Consider the following 20,507-nt stretch of genomic DNA (forward strand, 5'->3'; position numbering starts at 1 on the left):
TCTAAATTTTTTCTTTATTAAACAAGGACGTTGTAAATTATCTATTAGATACAAAGGCAAAGTTTTCTCAGGAGCGTCTTCTGTACATACTTGTGTCTAGTTATTGTTTTATCTTTGACATGATTCCCCAAGTCTGTCTCCAGTAAAGCCATTTGAGGTGCCTCCACATTGCTTATAAGGGCCCTTTTCCACCTCTAGAAGAAAGAGCAGGAACAGATACATTGACCTTCTCCGCCAGTATAAAAGCGACATTCTTCTCATAATAAGCGGCCTCATTAATAAACACAACGTAAACTGGTTTATCTCCAGTATAAGGGATTATCTTGTCATCCAAGGTTAGAAATACTGGGTCGCCAGGGTGCAGAAGGGAGAAATCTCCATCCTGTGAAAAGAATAAATGGATCAGATATCTCTCCTAGAGGTTCGGGCCAGGAAATACCACAAGCACACAGAGCAAATTTCTCGGACCCAACTCGCTTGTGGGCAAGCAGCAACCTTAGACAGAGTTATCTGTCGTAAAAAACTGGCATAATCCAACTAGTAGGAGGTGTAAAGTACCACTAGACAGTCTTAATGGACATCTACCACCAGGATGGCGGAATGTAAACCAAGCCATTCTGCTTTGGCAGAATCCAATTCAGTAATGAGACTGGGATCATGAGAACGGGGATCCAACAGGGTCCCAGGTACCTCCGCGGGCCCTTCGTCACTCCTAGAGATGAATGGAGCAGGCGGCCGCACCTGTCTCTCTATGGAGCTGGAGGAGATCACCGTGGTGGGGGCTTTTTAAGGGGGGGATAGATATTAATTGAACTAGGGGGTAGGCTGATGGGTTATATACTGTATTACTGTATACAGGCAGTCCCCGGGTTACATACAAGATAAGGTCTGTAGGTTTGTTCTTAAGTTGAGTTTGTATGTAAGTCGGAACTGTATACTTTATTATTGTAATCCCAGCCAGAACTTTTTTGGTCTCTGTGACAATTGGATTTTAAAAATGTTGGGTTGTCATAAGAACCAGGATTAACACTAAAGCTTCATTACAGACATCACTGATAACTGTTACAGCTGTTTATTGTAGCCTAGGACTAAAGTAGAGTAAATTACCAATTATCAGAGGTCCGTTTGTAACTAGGGGTCGTATGTAAGTCAGGTGTTCTTAAGTAGGGGACCACCTGTATAGCTTAACTGAAGGGAATTGTATATGGGGTCAGATCTTAAATAAAAGGGGGGGGGGGGGCATTTATGGGGAGGGCTGTTATGGGATACTGTATATAATTAAAGTGGAGGGTTCCATCTATGGGGACAGATTTTAATTACGGGGGGGGGGCTGTATATAATTTTTTGGGGGGCTGTATATATGTTTATTAGGGTGTCATTATTTATTAAATTAGGGGGCTGCATATTAAATTGTGTAGTTTAGGATATATACTACTAAGGAGCACAGTGATGTTATCCATGTGACATATTGTTAGAGATTGTTGTATTTCTACGGGCGCAGTGTGGACGGAGCTGAAGACATTCACCATTCAATAGTGATTGTCATGGAGAAATCATAATGAAGTCCTCTTCCAGATGTGCAACACCCCTTCCGATGCACAGGTAGGCTGGTAGTTGAGAATAGCGCCCTCTCCAGGTCTGGAGCTGTTAGGGGGAGTCATTAACCTCCTAGGAAGTTTCTAGAATCTAGGATATTGTGTAATTGCAGCTGTAGCTACTGCCTGGTCAAGCAACAGTTAATTGTGACATGTAATTATCCAATGATGTTTCTGTAATGCAAGCTGAAAGGTGATTGGAGTGGTGCTACCACCTGACCAGGGGAGTATATAAACCCCTGATGGGCGGAAGCACATGGTCAAAGAGAGAGACTCCATCTTGTAGTCAGTCTCTTGCTAGAGTCTGCAGGCAGCACCAGACCACAGGCCACTCTCCTAATTCCAGGAATTTCAGGTGCCTCAGGCTGCTGCCTAGCACACAGGGCAAGTCCAGAGACTTAAGCCCAGAAATTAGCTCCACCATCCGGACTCAGTTCCATCTGCACCAGCCCAGCCTGAACCTACTACCTGGCTGTGTGTAACTTTCCTGCGGACCACTCTCCAAGGCTCTTCCAGCTTGAGAATCGGTTGTTAACGTTTGGCCGTTGCCTGCTGTTCTATAAAGAACTGTAAGTTGATTTGCACAACATTGCCTCTGTCTGATCCCTGGATACAGCTGTTACCACCACGGGCTTCCCCTTCCATTACCAAGGGATTCATCCTACAGACACTTCAGGGGTTGCCCCAGGGAGAACCAGTACATCAGCCTCTCCCTCCATATTTCTTGCACACACCACCTGGTGGAGACCTGCCAGGCTGTAGGACAGTCCTCCGGTCCCCATACCAAGCACCGTGACATCAGCGTGCCTAGGCCGCAACCGCCAGCCACACCGGTATTATGGGCCCCGGCTGTCTCCAGGCCCTGGTGGGGGATGTTGCAGATGTCACTAATGTCTGTGTCACTGACTTATACCAGGGTGTGAGGCAGCGTCAGCGTGTACAGTGTCAGTCATTGGATGTCTGTTATCTTTGGTTCAGTGTGAGAATATAATTAGTTATGTTATTAGTTATTATGTTATCAGCATACTTTAATCCGATTTTAGATACTTTATAAAGATGTGTCTGTAAATTCAGTGGCCTGAATATAGGAGAAGATCAGGGGTAGGATTCTTTTTTTTTTTTTTTTTTTGGAGTTCACCATCTTCCTCCCGGTGCGTGTAAGTGCATTGGATGCAACGGCCGGACCCCCGATTTGTGTCGCGTGAAAGCCTGTGTGATTGTGACACAATCCGATCGTGTTCGACACAATCCCCAGCGTGATCCCCGAAAAGTCGGGAAACCCGACGAAAATGCGGCCGCGGGACCCTTAGTAAATAAGCCCCATTATGCCAGATGCCTGATGAAGAGACCTGAGTAGTCTCCAAAGATTGCAACTGTCTCCTCCTCCTATAATTCCCGTCAGCCGGTCATGTTTACCTGTAGTGAAGGATGTATGGCGGCAGATAATTCTCCATCAGGTGTCAGGGGAAAGTTTACGTGACCAACCCGCTGGTAAACATCTACTTCAAAGGCTGGAAACTCGATTCCTTGAAAATAGGTTAAAAAAAGTTAACAGCTGTTGTAGAAGTCATACTGCCATTAGGTTATCTCTGCCTTTCTATATTATGTGGCTCCTGTGCAGTAATAGTTGTAGCCGGATGTTGTGTCTCCCCCATTATCTAATAGTAGCCTCAGGTTCTCTCAAGTTATACCAGTTTTGCTTAATTTTTCCAGTAAATAGTTATTTAAAAGTTTTCACATAACAATTTTTTAAACAATCTTTCACATAACCATAAAAGCCCCTAAACCTAAAATAACAGTATACTATACAGGGGGCGTCCTCTACACCTAGAGGAGAGGAGCTTTTATCATCAACTTAAACAGGGATCCTATAATGTAATGTCTGCCGCAGGAGGTTGTTATGGTGGACTCTATGCACATGTTCAAGAGAGGCCTGGAGAGAAAAAATATCACGGGTTATGCGAAAAAAACATTATAGGTTGGACTTGATGGACCTGTGTTTTTTTCCCAAACTTATCTACTATGATTGGCTACTGCGGGGTCCTTGTGACTATATTAGCAACAGTAATAGTAATATTTGTGTGTAAATGGTGCCAAATCTATTGAGGCGAATCGTAACTGGAAGAAGCTGACATGGCGACCACGAAGAAGGAGAAAATGAAAGAAGCTCTCCTGATCAAAGATGTCATGCGTGTGGAATAGCACAACTGGCTTTCTGTACTTAGTACCTTGATTCAACAGGTTGATAAAGTCCAAAGTTACTTTAACAAGTGTCTTCATATTTTGCAGTGTGTCTCCTCGGACAACCCCATGAGGTTGGGGACCTAGTTCAAAACCTGAAAGGACAGAGACGGTGATCAGCATAACTAACCATATCCATAGTGTGAATGCTAGAGAGAGAAGACTAGCATGTCCTGATTATTTGGACCGGTCCAGGAAACCAATTCCATTGTATATTTGGATTTCAGTTTACTTAACATTGTAGATGAGACACGCACAGCCCATGCTCTCTGCTCCCTCTTCTTTCTTTAAGTAAGGTTTCATATATTGGGGGTCATTTACTAAGGGGCCGATTCACGTTTTCCCGACGTGTTACCCGATTATTTCCAATTTGCGCCGATTTCCTTAATTGCCCCGGGTTTTTGGTGCACGCGATCGGATTGTGGAGCATCGGCATGCACGTGACGGAAATCGGGGGACGTGGCCGAACGAAAACCCGAAGGATTTGGAGAAACCGCAACATTTTTTAAAAAAAAGTGTCGCTGGACACGCGCTTACCTTCACCAAGTATAGCATTGTGAACTCCGGCGGGCCTCGGCGGACTTCAGAGTCCCAAACCCGGGACTGTCCTGCCAAATACGGGATGGTTGGGAGGTATGTATGTGTCTATATGATTTATATATATTGTATGTGTGCATAAATGTATGAATGTGTACATACTATGTGTGTATATATAATGTATGAGGGGGGGGCTGGAGGATGTGTGTATGAGTGCGTAAATATATATATGATTACATAAATGAGTGTATACATGCATGTAAGAGTGTATAAATGTTGGTGCATGAGTGTACAACTTACGTACAATCCCTGCAGTTGGCCAGGAGTGGGCGCACAACTTTGCTTATCTGCCTAGGGCACCAGCCCTGCACTGCCTTATAGTGTATTCTGTGGCTATAGTCTGGCTTCCGATGGGAAATGGGATACTATTGGCTTCATTAGAATTATTGTAATGGACAAGTGAAAGAATAATGGGGCAGATTTACTTACCCGGCCCATTCGCGATCCAGCGGCGCGTTCTCTGCGGTGGATTCGGGTCTTCCGGCGGTAGTTCCTCGCTGCGCTGAAGTTCCCCGGCCTATTCCTGGTGAAGGTAAGCGCGAGTCCTGCAACACTTTTTTTTTTTTAAAATGCGGCGTTTTTCGTTCGGCCACGCCCCCCCGATTTCCGTCGCGTGCATGCCGGCGCCGATGCGCCACAATCCGATTGCATGCGCCAAAATCCCGGAGCAATACAGGGAAAATCGCCGCAAATCGGAAATATTCGGGTAACATGTCGGGAAAACAGGAATCAGGCCCTTAGTAAATGACCCCCATTATGCTTATATGTGTGATTCTCAAGCTGGACTTACAAAATAACCGGCATTCTTAGTCTGTTTTGCACAGCCCTCATACATTACAACGATGCTTCCTTGTACTCACCAATGCCTGCTTTACTAACAGAACATAAATCATACAGTTCACACCCAGGTTCCGCATACACGTATATTAGTGGATTTAAGCTGGGAAGATGAGTCTGAAAAAAAATTTGATATATTTATATACATATCAACAGGAAATTGATTACAATTTCTTCCAATCTACTTCTATCATATTAGACAAGTCTTAACACCATTGTGCAGGGAAAGTCAATTAACACACATGGAGCTATGTTCCCGTAGTAATATTATAAGAAATGATAAATCATCAATGTCCAATTTGCAGCCCCTTCTACATTTGGCAATTTGTCTTTGGAGCGTTCCCTAGCATTGGTCACCTATTCTCTGCTTTTTTGTATCTCATATGCTCGCTACTTGCCTCTCCTATCACACTGCATGTGTAATGGCCCGCAGGACAGGACATTACTAAAAAGTTAACTATAGTTATCTTCCTGGTTAGTCTGACTAGTTCTTCCACAATACTATTAGGAATCTTACCTCAGTAATACTGGACATGCCCCTAACTCATTTGTTATCCTTTGCTGCCAGCTACTGTCAGAAGTCAGTGTAACATCAGACTGGTGATTGGTGAATCAAAGTCGGCATGCTTTGCAGTGAGCTTATGCAAAAATTATTGTTCGAGTCAGTTCATCCAGCTCTTGTCAGGAGACAAGACTTAGGCAAGGCTTCAGAAGCAGCAGAGGCAATTCAGACTACTACTTGCCAGTCACTTGCTTCTGCAGCCCCTACTGCAGCATGAATTTCAGGATCAAGAAACAGCAGGCTATTTCAGGTGAATGACAGGAACCGACAGGAACCCAGCCCCTAATCAAGTAACTGTGTAACCGCCTGAAGTCCATTTACTATGTCATTATAAAAATATATCTATATGCAAGGAATATATCCGGTATTATTAAGGCTATACAATTGCTAGCGTCCTGTAATAGAAGATTTCGCAGTGGGTCCTCTACCCACTTTCTCTAGGGTAGAGGACCAAGAATATAGGGGCACATTTACTAAGGGTCCGCGGACCGCATTTCCGCCGGGTTTCCCGACTATTGCGCCGCATTTAACAGGGGTTTTTGGCCCACCCGATCGTATTTTGGATTTGCGCCGACTTTCATGCAACACAAATCGGGGGCGTGACCTTTGGACAAGATTCGGCCCGCCAGATTCGGACAACACGCAGGATTTAAAATACAAATTGTGTCGCAAGACATGCACTCACATACACCGGGAAGAAGAAGGTGAACTCCGGCGGACCTGAGCGGGGACACGACACATGCAGGATCTCGGGCGTGCGATCTCTGTGAATCGCGCCGGACTTCATCCTCGTCGGACAGTCCGGATCAGGGATCGCGACAGGATCGGGTAAGTAAATGTGCCCCATAGCGTCTAACATGTATTTTCGTGTTTCTGAAGTGATCCAGTGCTGCTATTGTCTCAAAGTGGAGTGTATTGAGAAGGATGTCTGGGCTACCAGCGAGGCTATCGTCCTCTCCACACTGCTGCCTGGTGTTCCATATGTATGTGTTTTAGTGCTACTGAGCACGGTATCTTAGAAGGGACTTACCGGGAGTGGCCCTATATCAGTGATGGCGAACCTTTTAGAGGCCGAGTGCCCAAACTACAACAAAGACCCACTTATTTATCGCAAAGTGCCAACACAGAAATGTAATTTGTGATTTATACTCGCTTCTCTGTCAGTTTTCATTGATACCAGCACCCGGAGGACACCAATACAGCAGAAAATAGTCCCAGGTAGAGCTGTCACTTTAAAAAACATCTGTGCACAGCAAGTCCTGGGCTGTCTGGGACTGCAGGAAGATACCTGGAGTCATCTCTGGTGATGGCCTGAGTGCCCACAGAAAGGGCTCCGAGTGCCACCTCTGGCACCAGTGCCATAGGTTAGCCATCACTGCCCTATATGGTTTCCCATAGCCCAGAAGGTTGGGGTGCATTTCCAACCTACGCTCCCAGATTTTCTTATAATTAGGATATGTTTGGTTTTTGAAGGCCCACATTTGCTCAAAATGACATGTTTGGTGTAAAGAAGGTATTACCTCCTCAAATTTGGGAGTATCTGTGGACTTCCAGTACCTCGTTATAATAAGTTTGGTGGATACAAAAACAAAATCTGTTAGCGTTCTGACCTCAGAGGGTATCTCTTCCATGTCTAGAAACAGAAGAGCCTGAGAGGGCGAGGGTCAGAAAGCGCTACCCACAAGGGAGCTCACTAGGTCGAAAGCTTGCTTCCAAATGTTGTGATTTTGGGACATAACCATAGCATGTAAGATAATGGATCTTTTTTAAATGCGTCCGTTTTTCTGAATTCATCAGGTTTTCGTTCGGCCACACCCCCCGATTTCCGTCGCGTGCATGCCGGCGCCAATGCGACACAATCCGATCGTGTGCGCCAAACACCCGGGGCATTCCAGGAAAAATCAGCGCAAATCGGAAATATTCGGGTAACACGTCGGGAAAACGCGAATTGGGCTCTTAGTAAATGACCCCCAATGTCCCCATCCCTCCACATTGTCTCCAGCACAAATGTGATGACCCAGGAAATATATCACGTAGCCTACCAGTCGTCAAGTACCATCTCAGTATGGTTTTTTATAGCAGCCTCAAAGAAGCTCATACATTTAAAAGTGCCTATTACTGCACGAAATGCTTGTGTCCATTGTGCACATGACATGCATATGTCTGTTTTAGTTCATGTTCTCAGGCCAGTAAGGGGGCCATTTTTACCAAGGTATCTTTAACTCCAGTGGCTCTGTATATGGGTCTTAGGCCTCTGGTCATAGTCTTCAAATTGGACCACATGGCCAAGATATCTTTGTTAGCTTTCGGAAGATGTGGTTGCATTGTCTGTAGGGTATGTCTTATGTGTAAGTATACAAAATGGTCTTTATTAGGGATATCAAATTTTCTAACAATGTCTGCGAACTGCAAAAAAATTCCCCACAACTCTAATACCTTTCCTTATCCAAGGATCTATTGGCAGGTCTGGAGAGTAGTATTTCAGCGTTTGTAACGGCATCACTTCTGCTATTGGTACAGAGTGAGTGAAATTTCTGCCATGCTGATATAGAGTTATGTATCAATGAATGTTGTGGGAGCGGTAGTGAAGTGAGGGAGCCCAGGAACAGGGCGTGAAGACTACCCCCCTTAATTGTAGAGCTTTCTATTTGGATCCAATGTTTGGATAGGTCCTCTTCCCACCACTCCTTTGTTGTTTGATGTGTGTAACTAGATAATAATCAGATAACTTGGGGACTCCCAAGCCTCCGTAGAGCCGGAGCTTATACATAATCGCACACGCAACACTTGACTTATGCTTTACCCAAATAAACTTCATCAGTATTGATTGGGCTGTCTGGAAGAATGAAAGAGGGATGTTAAGTGGTAAGGTGCGGAATAGGAAGAGGAATTTTGGCAAAGTCATCATTTGGAACTTGCAACCCGTCCCACCCAGTCTTAGCATAAGCTTGTAGCTCTCCCTATATCAGTGGTGGCGAACCTATGGCACGGGTGCCAGAGGTGGCACTCAGAGCCATTTCTGTGGGCACAAAGGCCATTGCCCCAGGACAGAGCTCACCAAACAGGACCAAATCCACCAAATCTTCCTGCAGTCCCACTTAACTTAAGAGATGCTGCTCTCCGCACTATTTTAAAGCAACAATTCATTGGCTGCCTGGAACTTCAGTTAAAATTAGAAGGTGTGGACAGAACTGCATTATCTTTGGAGGTCATCCTGCTGGACCCACCATTCTTCCTGTACAGAGAGACCCTGGAGAGAATCTACAATGATGTCTGAATTTGCCCTACTTCTTTCAACTGTATTGGTGGGTTCAGGTGGCCCGATACGACTGAAAGATGTGGAAGAACAGGTAGCAATAAGTTACTGCTTAAAATGCCATGTTGGCTTCACCTCACGGTATATAAGTGGATTTTGGTTGTAGTTTGGGCACTCGGTCTCTAAAAGGTTTGCCATCGCTGCCCTTTCTCACGATTACAGCAAGCCAAACTGAGCTATTGCTGCCAAAGTCTAAAGACCTCTTATGGTTAGACAGTATAAGGACTATGTCCAGGTGTTCCCTGCCTCCTATGTTTATGCCGGATACCTGTTCATTGCCTGTGAGGAGTTGGGCCAAGGGCTCAATGGACAGGATTAGAACAAACGGTGAGAGGGGGCACCTCTGCCTCGTGCCGTTAGAGAGGGTGAATTCATCTGACAGGGTCTTATTTGCTGGTACTCTTAGGGAAGGCATGGACTATAAGGCTCTGATAGCCTGTAGGATTGTTCCAGAGAAGCCCATTTTCTCCAGCACCGAGAAGGCGAACAGCAAGTTAATGTCACTACCATCACCTCCTCGCCCGATCTATTCAAGTGGTCTATTATATTTATCAGTCTCCAAGTGTTATCAGATAGTTGTGTGGCTTGAACAAAACCTGTTTGGTCTGAGGAGATGAGTGTGGGTATTACAGAGGCAAGTCGGAGGGCAAATAATTTGGCATATATCTTTAGGTGAATATTTAGAAGGGATATGGGCCTATATAGTTTTGGGGAATGGTAGAGGACTTTTCTGGCTTTGGAATTGTAACGATAGTGGGGGGTAGCATATCTCTACAGAGGAGCCTTTGAGAGACGCCTCTTGAAAAATCGCTGCTATATGGGGAATCAGAGTAGATTGGAAGGTTTTATAATAACAATTCGTAAAACCATTAGGACCTGGTGATTTTCTGGCCGGTAATGGAGTCATTATTTTCTGAATTTTTTCCTGGGTGGGCGAGGATTTTAAGAAGGTCATTTTGGCATCTGTTAGGGTAGGGAGGTTAACGGAGGTTAAGAAGCGGTTGATATCTGCTAGTGAGGGTTGAGGGGCTTGGGTACCACAGTCCAAGTAATATAAGGCACTGTAGTAATCCCTGAAGTGGTTAGCTACACCTTTAGGGTCTAGGATCTTTGAAGTGTTGTTTGTTGGATTGATTAAGTATGGGATTTTAGATTTGGATGCTAAGCGCTTCACTCTGTCTGCTAACAGTTTACCTGCTTTATTGCTTTGAGAACAGTAGGTCGCTTTGGTACGTTGCAGGTTTTTATTGTATTTGTAAAGTAGGGAGATGGTAAGTTCCTGCCTAAGGTCTTTTAGATTACTTGATTTGGCGGGAGTAGGGTTAGCCTTGTTTAAAGTGTTGAGTTTTTGGATCTTCTCCAGTAGCGCAGTAATTCGTTTTTCCCTTTCTCTTCTATTTCTACGGCCAGCCTGCACTAGCAGTCCTCTTATAAACACTTTGGGGCACATTTACTAAGGGTCCGCTGAACGCATTTCCGTCGGGTTTCCCGAATGTTTCCATTTTGCGCCAGATTTAACTTGGGTTTTTGGCGCACGAGATCGGATTTTGACGCATCGGCGCCGGCTTTCACACGACACAAATCGGGAGGTGGGCCGTCGGACGATCCGACGGATTCCGACAACACGCGGGATTTAACATCTCAAATTGTGTTGCAAAACATGCACTCACATACACCAGGAAGAAGAAGGTGAACTCTAGCGGACCTCAGCGGGGAAGCGACAAATGCAGGATCTCGGGCGCACGATCTTGGTGAATCGCGCCGGACTTCATCTTTGTCGGACAGTCCGGATCGGGGATCGCGACAGGACCGGGTAAGTAAATGTGCCCCTTTGTGACCATTCCAAATGGTGAATGGGTTTGTTTCTACCTTTAAGCTAAAATCTAAATATTCTTGTAGGGCTGGGAGAAGGAATTCCTTGACCTTGGGATCCGCCAATAAGTAATCATTGCATCTCCAGATTCAGTAACAGGGGACTCACTAAATTCTTCTAGCTCAAAGGTAATTTCCGCATGGTGAGACCATTTTATGACATCAATGTCACAGCTCTTAATTTGGTAAATGAGTGACCTGGATATGATAAAAAGGCCATTGCGGGAGTAGGAGCCATGTTTGTGAGAATGAAAGGGAAAGTCTCTTTCTGCTTTTGGTCTACCTGGCGTTTAGGAATCCACATGAATGTCTGTGACTGTATCAACCCCTTGACACTCTGTGCCGTAGCTGTACGGCGCAGAGGTGCGGGGGGTGTATGAAAAGGGCTCACGGGCTGAGCCCTCTTCATACACAGGTTGGGTTTGTTGCATATTGCTTGCACCGATCGCGGCTATTAACTCGCCTTAAAAGAAGGCGGCTTATTTGCCTTATTTGTCCCAGGGGTCTCACTTGATATACAGGCAGTCCCCGGGTTACATACAAGATAGGGTCTGGAGGTTTGTTCTTAAGTTGAATTTGTATGTAAGTCGAAACTGTATATTTTATAATGGAAGTTCTAGACAATTTTTTTTCTTTTGCCCGAGTGACAATTGGAGTTTCAAAATTTTTGGTGTAATTGGACCAAGAATGATCAATAAAGCTTCATTACAGACACCTTACAGCTGATCATTGCAGTCTGGGACTAAAGTAAAGCATTCAGAAAGCTTCACCAGAGGTCACAGTGGGCAGAGGGGTCCGTCTGTAACTATGGGTTGTCTGTAAGTCGGGTGTCCTTAAGTAGGGGACCGCCTGTATTTTATTATATCTATTTTAAGTTGTTGGTGAGTTTGGTCTTTAATTGAGAGTTTCCAAATATAGTGAGGGAAATAAGCATTTGATCCCAAACCGATTTAGCAAGTTTTCCCACCTACAAAGAATAGAGAGGTCTATAATTCTTATCGTAGGTCACTTCAGCTGTGAGAGACAGAATCTAAAAGAAAATCCCACAAATCACATTGTATGATTTTAAAATAATTACCGTATATACTCAAGTACAAGCCGAGGTACCTAATTTTACCACCAAAAACTGGGAAAACCTATTGACTTGAGTATAAGCCGAAGGTGGGAAATGCATTGGTCACAGCCTCCAGTATATAGCCAGCAAACCCCCTGTAGTATATAGCCAGCAAGCCCTCTGTAGTATAAAGCCAGCCAGCCCCTGTAGTACATAGCCTGTCAGCCCTCTGTAGTACATAGCCTGCCAGCCCCCTGTAGTACATAGCCTGCTAGCCCCCTGTAGTATATAGCCTGCTAGCCCTCTGTAGTATATAGCCTGCTAGCCCCCTGTAGTATATAGCCTGCCAGCCACCTGTAGTGTATAGCCTGCCAGCCACCTGTAGTGTATAGCCTGCCTGCCCCCAGTAGTATATAGCCAGCAAGCCCACAGCAGTATATAGCCAGCCAGCCCCCAGTAGTACACAGCCAGCCAGCACCATGTAGTATACAACCAGCCAGCCCCCTGTAGTATATAGCCTGCCAACCCCATGTAGTATACAGCCAGCCCCGATGCTCGGTGCGGCTCCTCTTCTTTCTTCTTTTTGCTGTAACAACCGGCAGAGAAGCGACTACACAATTTGCCGGCCCATGCACACTATGATGTCATCAGCGGCGACTCTGCCACATCATAGCTACTGCCTATTGTCCTGTAGACCATCCCAGCTTTGTGCAGGTCCACAATTCTGTCCCTGGTGACCGCTCTTGCCCATGGTGAGGAGGTTGGAGTGCGATTGATTGTATGGACTGGTGTCTTTTATCCAGGAAACAAGTTCAAACAGGTACAAAATATACAGGTAATAAGTGCAGAGAAGGAGGGGCTACAGGTAAAGAGTGAAGAGTAGGAGGAGCTGCAAGTAATGAGGGCAGAGTAGGAGGAGCTGCAGGTAAAGAGTGCAGAGTAGGAGGATCTGCAAGTAATGAGTGCAGAGTAGGAGGAGCTGCAGGTAAAGAGTGCAGAGTAGGAGAAGCTGCAGGTAAAGAGTGCAGAGTAGGAGGAGCTGCAAGTAATGAGGGCAGAGTAGGAGGAGCTGCAGGTAAAGAGTGCAGAGTAGGAGGTGCTGCAAGTAATGAGTGCAGAGTAGGAGGAGCTGCAGGTAAAGAGTGCAGAGTAGGAGGAGCTGCAAGTAATGAGGGCAGTTTAGGAGGAGTTTCTTAAAGAAAAACTAACAGCACTGAGAGAAACAGAATTCTTGCTTGTTGGTAGAGGATCCAATACTTATTTCATGCAATAACATGTTAATTAATTATTTCCAAATCATACAATGTCATTTTCTGAATTTTTTTTAGATTCTGTCTCTCACAGTTAAAGTGTATCTCAATAGTGAATTATTATATCGGCGGTTTGGACTATAGCCCGGGGCCCAAGCCTTCAAGTCCATGGCCACCCAAACCACCCACCAAATTTTATACTGAGAAGGACCTTCAGCCATGAAATACTGAAACATTGGTTACTTCTCTCAATACACATGTACACAAGCCATTTCAAGACCTTTGGAGGTCCTGAAAGCACAGATTAAAAGCAGCAGACGGGACACCTCCTTCATTCCCCAAAAAGCTTCTAGCACTAGATGTAGGAAGTGATTCCAGATTTGTAGGCGCTATAATATTCTCTACAAACCAGATTTTATTAGGTTTAAAAGCAGCATGATTGGAGGCGGGGTTTAAACTGAAAGGGGTGGGGTTAAGTGACTTTTTAATTTTTTATCCAGGACCACTTTATTTTTCCAGTCTGTCCAAAGCGGCTGTGAGGAGCAATACATTATAATTTACCATATCAGATTCATTGCCTAGATCAGTGATGGCGAACCTTTTAGAGCCCGAGTGCCCAAACTTCAAGCAAAAGCTACTTATTTATTGCAAAGTGCCAGCACGGCAATTTAAGCAGTAATGTATTTCTCCTTGTTCATTGACAACTTTAAATCCTTCAGCCTCCTAAAGACACCACTGCAGTTGAAAGGAGGAGGGAAAATTTGTAGGAAGATTCTTTGAGTACTGTCTGGTGAACTTCATGCTGGGGTTATGGCCTGGGTGCCCACAGAGAGGGCTCAGAGTGCCGCCTCTGGCACCAGTGCCATAGGTTCGCCACCACTGGCCTAGATGTATGTTCCTAGGGGCTGCTGTTACCTGTATATAGCGGCACGCGTGCATCTCCAAGGGCCTCTGAGCCTCACTGACGATCAGGCACGCACCCATATTAGATGTGGAGTTGTGCAGATCCAATATCACATCATATGCATTTATGCTTCCTCTCGGACCAAACACCTGGTTAATTTCTCGAGCCCTTTTCACTTCATATGGCTCATCCTGTGACTCTGAGGAACTAGTAGAAGAAGAATGAACATTGGCACCAAGTAGTGAAACATTATAAACATTTTCAGAAAAAGCTAAAGTTATTAAAGGAAACCTGTCAGGAGGTTTTAGGATGAGAAATCATTGCTGACGGTTTCGGTCAGGGCAGTTTCTAGGTAATTTACTTTGAAAACAGTTCCCCCTTCAATGGAAAACTATTAAATACAGTTAGAACATATAGGGGCAGATTTACTTACCCAGTTCTGTCGCGATCCAGCGGCGCGTTCTCTGTGGAGGATTCATGTCTTCCGGGGATTCACTAAGATAGTGCGCCCGATGTCCACCAGGTGTCGCTGCTGCGCTGAAGTCCGTCGGAGTTCCCCTTCCTATCGTGGGTGCAGGTAAGCGCGTGTCAAGCGACACTTTTTTTTTTTTTTAAATACCACGGTTTTTCTGAATCCATTGGGTTTTCCGACGGCCACGTCCCCTGAATTCCGTTGCATGCATGCCGGCGATCGCGTGCGCCAAAAACCCGGGGCAATTCAGGGAAAAACGTCACAAATCGGTAACATTCGGGAAATCCGACGAAAAATAGCTATTCAGGCCCCTAGTAAATGACCCCCATAGTGCCTCCCCTGCACTCATTTATCATATACAGTGACCCCATCTTTAATTAAAACATGTACAGTGTCCCTCAAATTATAATACACTGCCTGCCATGAATTTATATACAAAATGTACCCCCTATACTAAAATAATAAATGCAATAATGAATCCAGTACCCCTTATAATTGACAGTGTGCCTTGTAATAATATAAATATATTGTGCCCCCTGCAGCCACACACACACGTGCTGTGCCCCCTGCAGCCACACACACACATGATGTTCCCCCTGCAGCCACACACACACATGCTGTGCCCCCTGCAGCCACACACACACACATGCTGTGCCCCCTGCAGCCACACACACACACATGCTGTGCCCCCTGCAGCCACACATACACATGCTGTGCCCCCTGCAGCCACACATAGACACTTACTGTTTCCCCTGCAGCCACACATAGACACTTACTGTTTCCCCTGCAGCCACACACACACATGCTGTGCCCCCTGCAGCCACACATACACATGCTGTGCCCCCTGCAGCCACACATACACATGCTGTGCCCCCTGCAGCCACACACACACATGCTGTGCCCCCTGCAGCCACACATACACATGCTGTGCCCCCTGAAGCCACACACACATGCTGTGCCCCCTGCAGCCACACACACACATGCTGTGCCCCCTGCAGCCACACACACACACATGCTGTTTCCCCTGCAGCCACACATACACATGCTGTGCCCCCTGCAGACACACACACACATGCTGTTTCCCCTGCAGCCACACATACACATGCTGTGCCCCCTGCAGACACACACACACATGCTGTGCCCCCTGAAGCCACACACACACATGCTGTGCCCCCTGCAGCCACACACACACATGCTGTGCCCCCTGCAGCCACACACACACATGCTGTGCCCCCTGAAGCCACACACACATGCTGTGCCCCCTGCAGCCACACACACACATGCTGTGCCCCCTGCAGCCACACACACACATGCTGTTTCCCCTGCAGCCACACATACACATGCTGTGCCCCCTGCAGACACACACACACATGCTGTTTCCCCTGCAGCCACACATACACATGCTGTGCCCCCTGCAGACACACACACACATGCTGTGCCCCCTGAAGCCACACACACACATGCTGTGCCCCCTGCAGCCACACACACACATGCTGTGCCCCCTGCAGCCACACACACACATGCTGTGCCCCCTGCAGACACACACACACATGCTGTGCCCCCTGCAGACACACACACACATGCTGTGCCCCCTGCAGCCACACACACACATGCTGTTTCCCCTGCAGCCACACACACACATGCTGTGCCCCCTGCAGCCACACATACACATGCTGTGCCCCCTGAAGCCACACACACACATGCTGTGCCCCCTGAAGCCACACACACACATGCTGTGCCCCCTGAAGCCACACACACATGCTGTGTCCTATGCAGCCACACACACATGCTGTGTCCTCTGCAGCCACACACACACACGCTGTGCCCCCTGCAGCCACACACACACATGCTGTGCCCCCTGCAGCCACACACACACATGATGTGCCCCCTGAAGCCACAAACACACATGATGTGCCCCCTGAAGCCACACACACACATGCTGTGCCCCCTGAAGCCACACACACACATGCTGTGCCCCCTGAAGCCATACACACACATGCTGTGCCCCCTGCAGCCACACACACACATGCTGTGTCCCCTGCAGCCACACACACACATGCTGTGCCCCCTGCAGACACACACACACATGCTGTGTCCCCTGCAGCCACACACACACACATGCTGTGCCCCCTGCAGACACACACATACATGCTGTGCCCCCTGCAGCCAAACACACACATGCTGTGCCCCCTGCAGCCACACACACATGCTGTGTCCCCTGCAGCCACACACACATACATGCTGTGCCCCCTACAGCCACACACACACATGCTGTGCCCCCTGCAGCCACACACACACATGCTGTGCCCCCTGCAGCCACACACACACATGCTGTGCCCCCTGCAGCCACACACACACATGCTGTGCCCCCTGCAGCCACACATACACATGCTGTGCCCCCTGCAGCCACACACACATGCTGTGCCCCCTGCAGCCACACATACACATGCTGTGCCCCCTGCAGCCACACATACACATGCTGTGCCCCCTGAAGCCACACACACACATGCTGTGCCCCCTGAAGCCACACACACACATGCTGTGCCCCCTGAAGCCACACACACATGCTGTGCCCCCTGAAGCCACACACACATGCTGTGCCCCCTGAAGCCACACATACACATGCTGTGTCCTATGCAGCCACACACACATGCTGTGTCCTCTGCAGCGACACACACACATGATGTGCCCCCTGAAGCCACAAACACACATGCTGTGCCCCCTGAAGCCACACACACACATGCTGTGCCCCCTGAAGCCACACACACACATGCTGTGCCCCCTGAAGTCATACACACACATGCTGTGCCCCCTGCAGCCACACACACACATGCTGTGTCCCCTGCAGCCACACACACACATGCTGTGCCCCCTGCAGCCAAACACACACATGCTGTGCCCCCTGCAGCCACACACACATGCTGTGTCCCCTGCAGCCACACACACATACATGCTGTGCCCCCTGCAGCCACACACACACATGCTGTGCCCCCTGCAGCCACACACACACATGCTGTGCCCCCTGCAGCCACACACACATGCTGTGCCCCCTGCAGCCACACACACACATGCTGTGCCCCCTGCAGACACACACATGCTGTGCCCCCTGCAGCCACACACACACATGCTGTGCCCCCTGCAGACACACACATGCTGTGCCCCCTGCAGACACACACACACATGCTGTGCCCCCTGCAGCCACACATACACATGCTGTGCCCCCTGCAGCCACACACATACATGCTGTGCCCCCTGCAGCCACACACACACATGCTGTGCCCCCTGCAGCCACACATACACATGCTGTGCCCCCTGCAGCCACACACACATGCTGTGCCCCCTGCAGCCACACATACACATGCTGTGCCCCCTGCAGCCACACACACACATGCTGTGCCCCCTGCAGCCACACATACACATGCTGTGCCCCCTGCAGACACACACACATGCTGTGCCCCCTGCAGCCACACATACACATGCTGTGCCCCCTGCAGCCACACACACACATGCTGTGCCCCCTGCAGACACACACATGCTGTGCCCCCTGCAGACACACACACACATGCTGTGCCCCCTGCAGCCACACATACACATGCTGTGCCCCCTGCAGCCACACACATACATGCTGTGCCCCCTGCAGCCACACACACACATGCTGTGCCCCCTGCAGCCACACATACACATGCTGTGCCCCCTGCAGCCACACACACATGCTGTGCCCCCTGCAGCCACACATACACATGCTGTGCCCCCTGCAGCCACACACACACATGCTGTGCCCCCTGCAGCCACACATACACATGCTGTGCCCCCTGCAGACACACACACATGCTGTGCCCCCTGCAGCCACACATACACATGCTGTGCCCCCTGCAGACACACACATGCTGTGCCCCCTGCAGACACACACATGCTGTGCCCCCTGCAGCCACACACACACATGCTGTGCCCCCTGCAGCCACACATACACATGCTGTGCCCCCTGCAGCCACACACACATGCTGTGCCCCCTGCAGCCACACATATGATATTGAATATATAACTAGGAGAGCCAGGGACTCATAATAGACTTCTGAATTGGGCCCCTTGTTTATACTATCACAAACATTTATATACTTCTTTACACACTTATAGTTTTACACTCATACACATACATTTATACACTTACGTACCTACAGTATATACACATCAAATACACACACACACATATACACATCATATTGCACATTCAGTATATACACACCATATATACACACATGCAGTATATACACACAAACATACAGTACCATATACAGACATACAGTATATAAACAGACTCTTACATTATATACACACCTTACACCCTATACACATGTACTCACTGTCAGGCAGCCTTTTTTCTTTGGGGAGTGAGAGACCACGGATGTGACCTCATGCAGCCCATTTCATACTGACCACAAGGGGCAAGTAGACGCAGGCTGTAGTGATGAGAGATTCCTAGTCCTACCATCCTGTTGTCCCCTCCCCTGACACTGCAGACCCCATAGCAGCTGTTATTATTGCTACCCTGTAGTTACACCCCTGATTTATTGATATTTTAATCTGAGCAAACCCCTTTTAGTGATGTCATAGTGCCAGGCAGATTCTGATGATTCTGGGTAGTGGTTTCCTGGTTGCTATCAATCAAGTTAATGTTTTAAAGATGAAAAGCGTCACTATAAGAGTACGGCCCTCTATATGATAAAGTGTAAGAGGACTTACAATAGGATGTCCCGGGTGAAGCATCGGTTCAAGTCCCTTTGGTAGTATCTCACGCCTTTCTCGGTGGCTTTTGGGTTGGCCAGTAATGGGACGGCTGTGAAGGTGTCCCTCACCAGGGCAGAAGGGTCTTTGAGCCAGTATTTTACAAGTGCGACGCCCGACATCTCATTACCATGCGTGCCCCCCGCCACAGCGACAAGGTGGAGGGGGTCTATCGTAACTGCTCCGGGCATCCTAAGAAAAGAATATAATAATTGGTTTTTGGTTTTGGCAAAGTACAAGAAAGGAAGTAGTGAAGTCTGTCCATACTCTACCTGAGATCTTCTTCCAGCTCACTCTCACTTTATGGCGGATTGAGACCCAGTTTTTGTCTGTTAAATCCTCAGAACGTGTTAATGTCTTCTAGAGGTTACACGCACATTACCTATTAACCCCAGAATGCTGACATGGCCAAGGGTCGTATGTAAATGTACACCATAGCGCCCTTCTCAGATGATTAGAGCTCACAGCCCTCTGCACGCACATAGTCATGCTGTGACCTGACGTTACACTGTCCGACCCTTCACGTGCCAAACACTGTCACAGGCATCTGAGAGTGGGAACATGACGTGACTTTGTATTCACACAGTGTACAATGGGGCTCATTTGCTAAGCTCTGTGCGCCAGTTTTCTGTCGGACATTGCACGTTCTTTTAGGTGCAAACTCCTTGCACGGGTATGTAAAAAAGCGCCTGCACCACATTTGTGACGCAAGGAACCCTTTTGAGGTGCGGTCGCACTTGTCATCAAGCGACATAGATTAGGGGGTCGCTCCGGTGCTCAGTCGGACCGTGCGCCAAATTCAATATGCAAGGTCCAAGATTATGGTGTCACATGTCCCAAGTTAAAGGTGCACCAAAAAAGCAGTGCAGAGGGTCCCAGATTCATGCAGAACGTGCGACAGAAATTCCCGAATCTGGCGCCCCCTGCATTATACACAGGTATGCCACACTTAGTGCAGTTTGCCCTGTTCTTAGTAAATGTGCCCCAATATGCACAAATCTGCATTCACATTCCAAACTGATGGA

At 47.6% G+C, this 20,507-nt stretch overlaps 1 protein-coding gene across 5 annotated transcripts in view; it reads right to left on the minus strand.

Annotated features, from left to right (window-relative positions):
- The window catches only part of ACY3 (aminoacylase 3), a 23,094-nt gene continuing 2,587 nt past the window's right edge, over window positions 1-20,507 (minus strand). For 4 of the 5 annotated variants that reach the window (XM_072130380.1, XM_072130383.1, XM_072130379.1 and 1 more), the window contains exons 2-7: window positions 19,441-19,674; window positions 14,240-14,435; window positions 5,294-5,387; window positions 3,824-3,931; window positions 3,012-3,121; window positions 1-382 (exon numbers count right to left, since the gene is read on the minus strand). In XM_072130380.1, the coding sequence (XP_071986481.1) occupies window positions 173-382; window positions 3,012-3,121; window positions 3,824-3,931; window positions 5,294-5,387; window positions 14,240-14,435; window positions 19,441-19,674 (952 nt within the window). In that variant the 3' untranslated portion in view covers window positions 1-172. Of the gene's footprint in view, window positions 383-3,011; window positions 3,122-3,823; window positions 3,932-5,293; window positions 5,388-14,239; window positions 14,436-19,440; window positions 19,675-19,754; window positions 20,280-20,507 lie in introns of those variants that run through there. The other variant, XM_072130381.1, reaches the window with a different exon arrangement.

This window comes from Engystomops pustulosus, chromosome 11, assembly GCF_040894005.1.
Source record: "Engystomops pustulosus chromosome 11, aEngPut4.maternal, whole genome shotgun sequence".
In the NCBI taxonomy this organism is placed as follows: domain Eukaryota; kingdom Metazoa; phylum Chordata; class Amphibia; order Anura; family Leptodactylidae; genus Engystomops; species Engystomops pustulosus.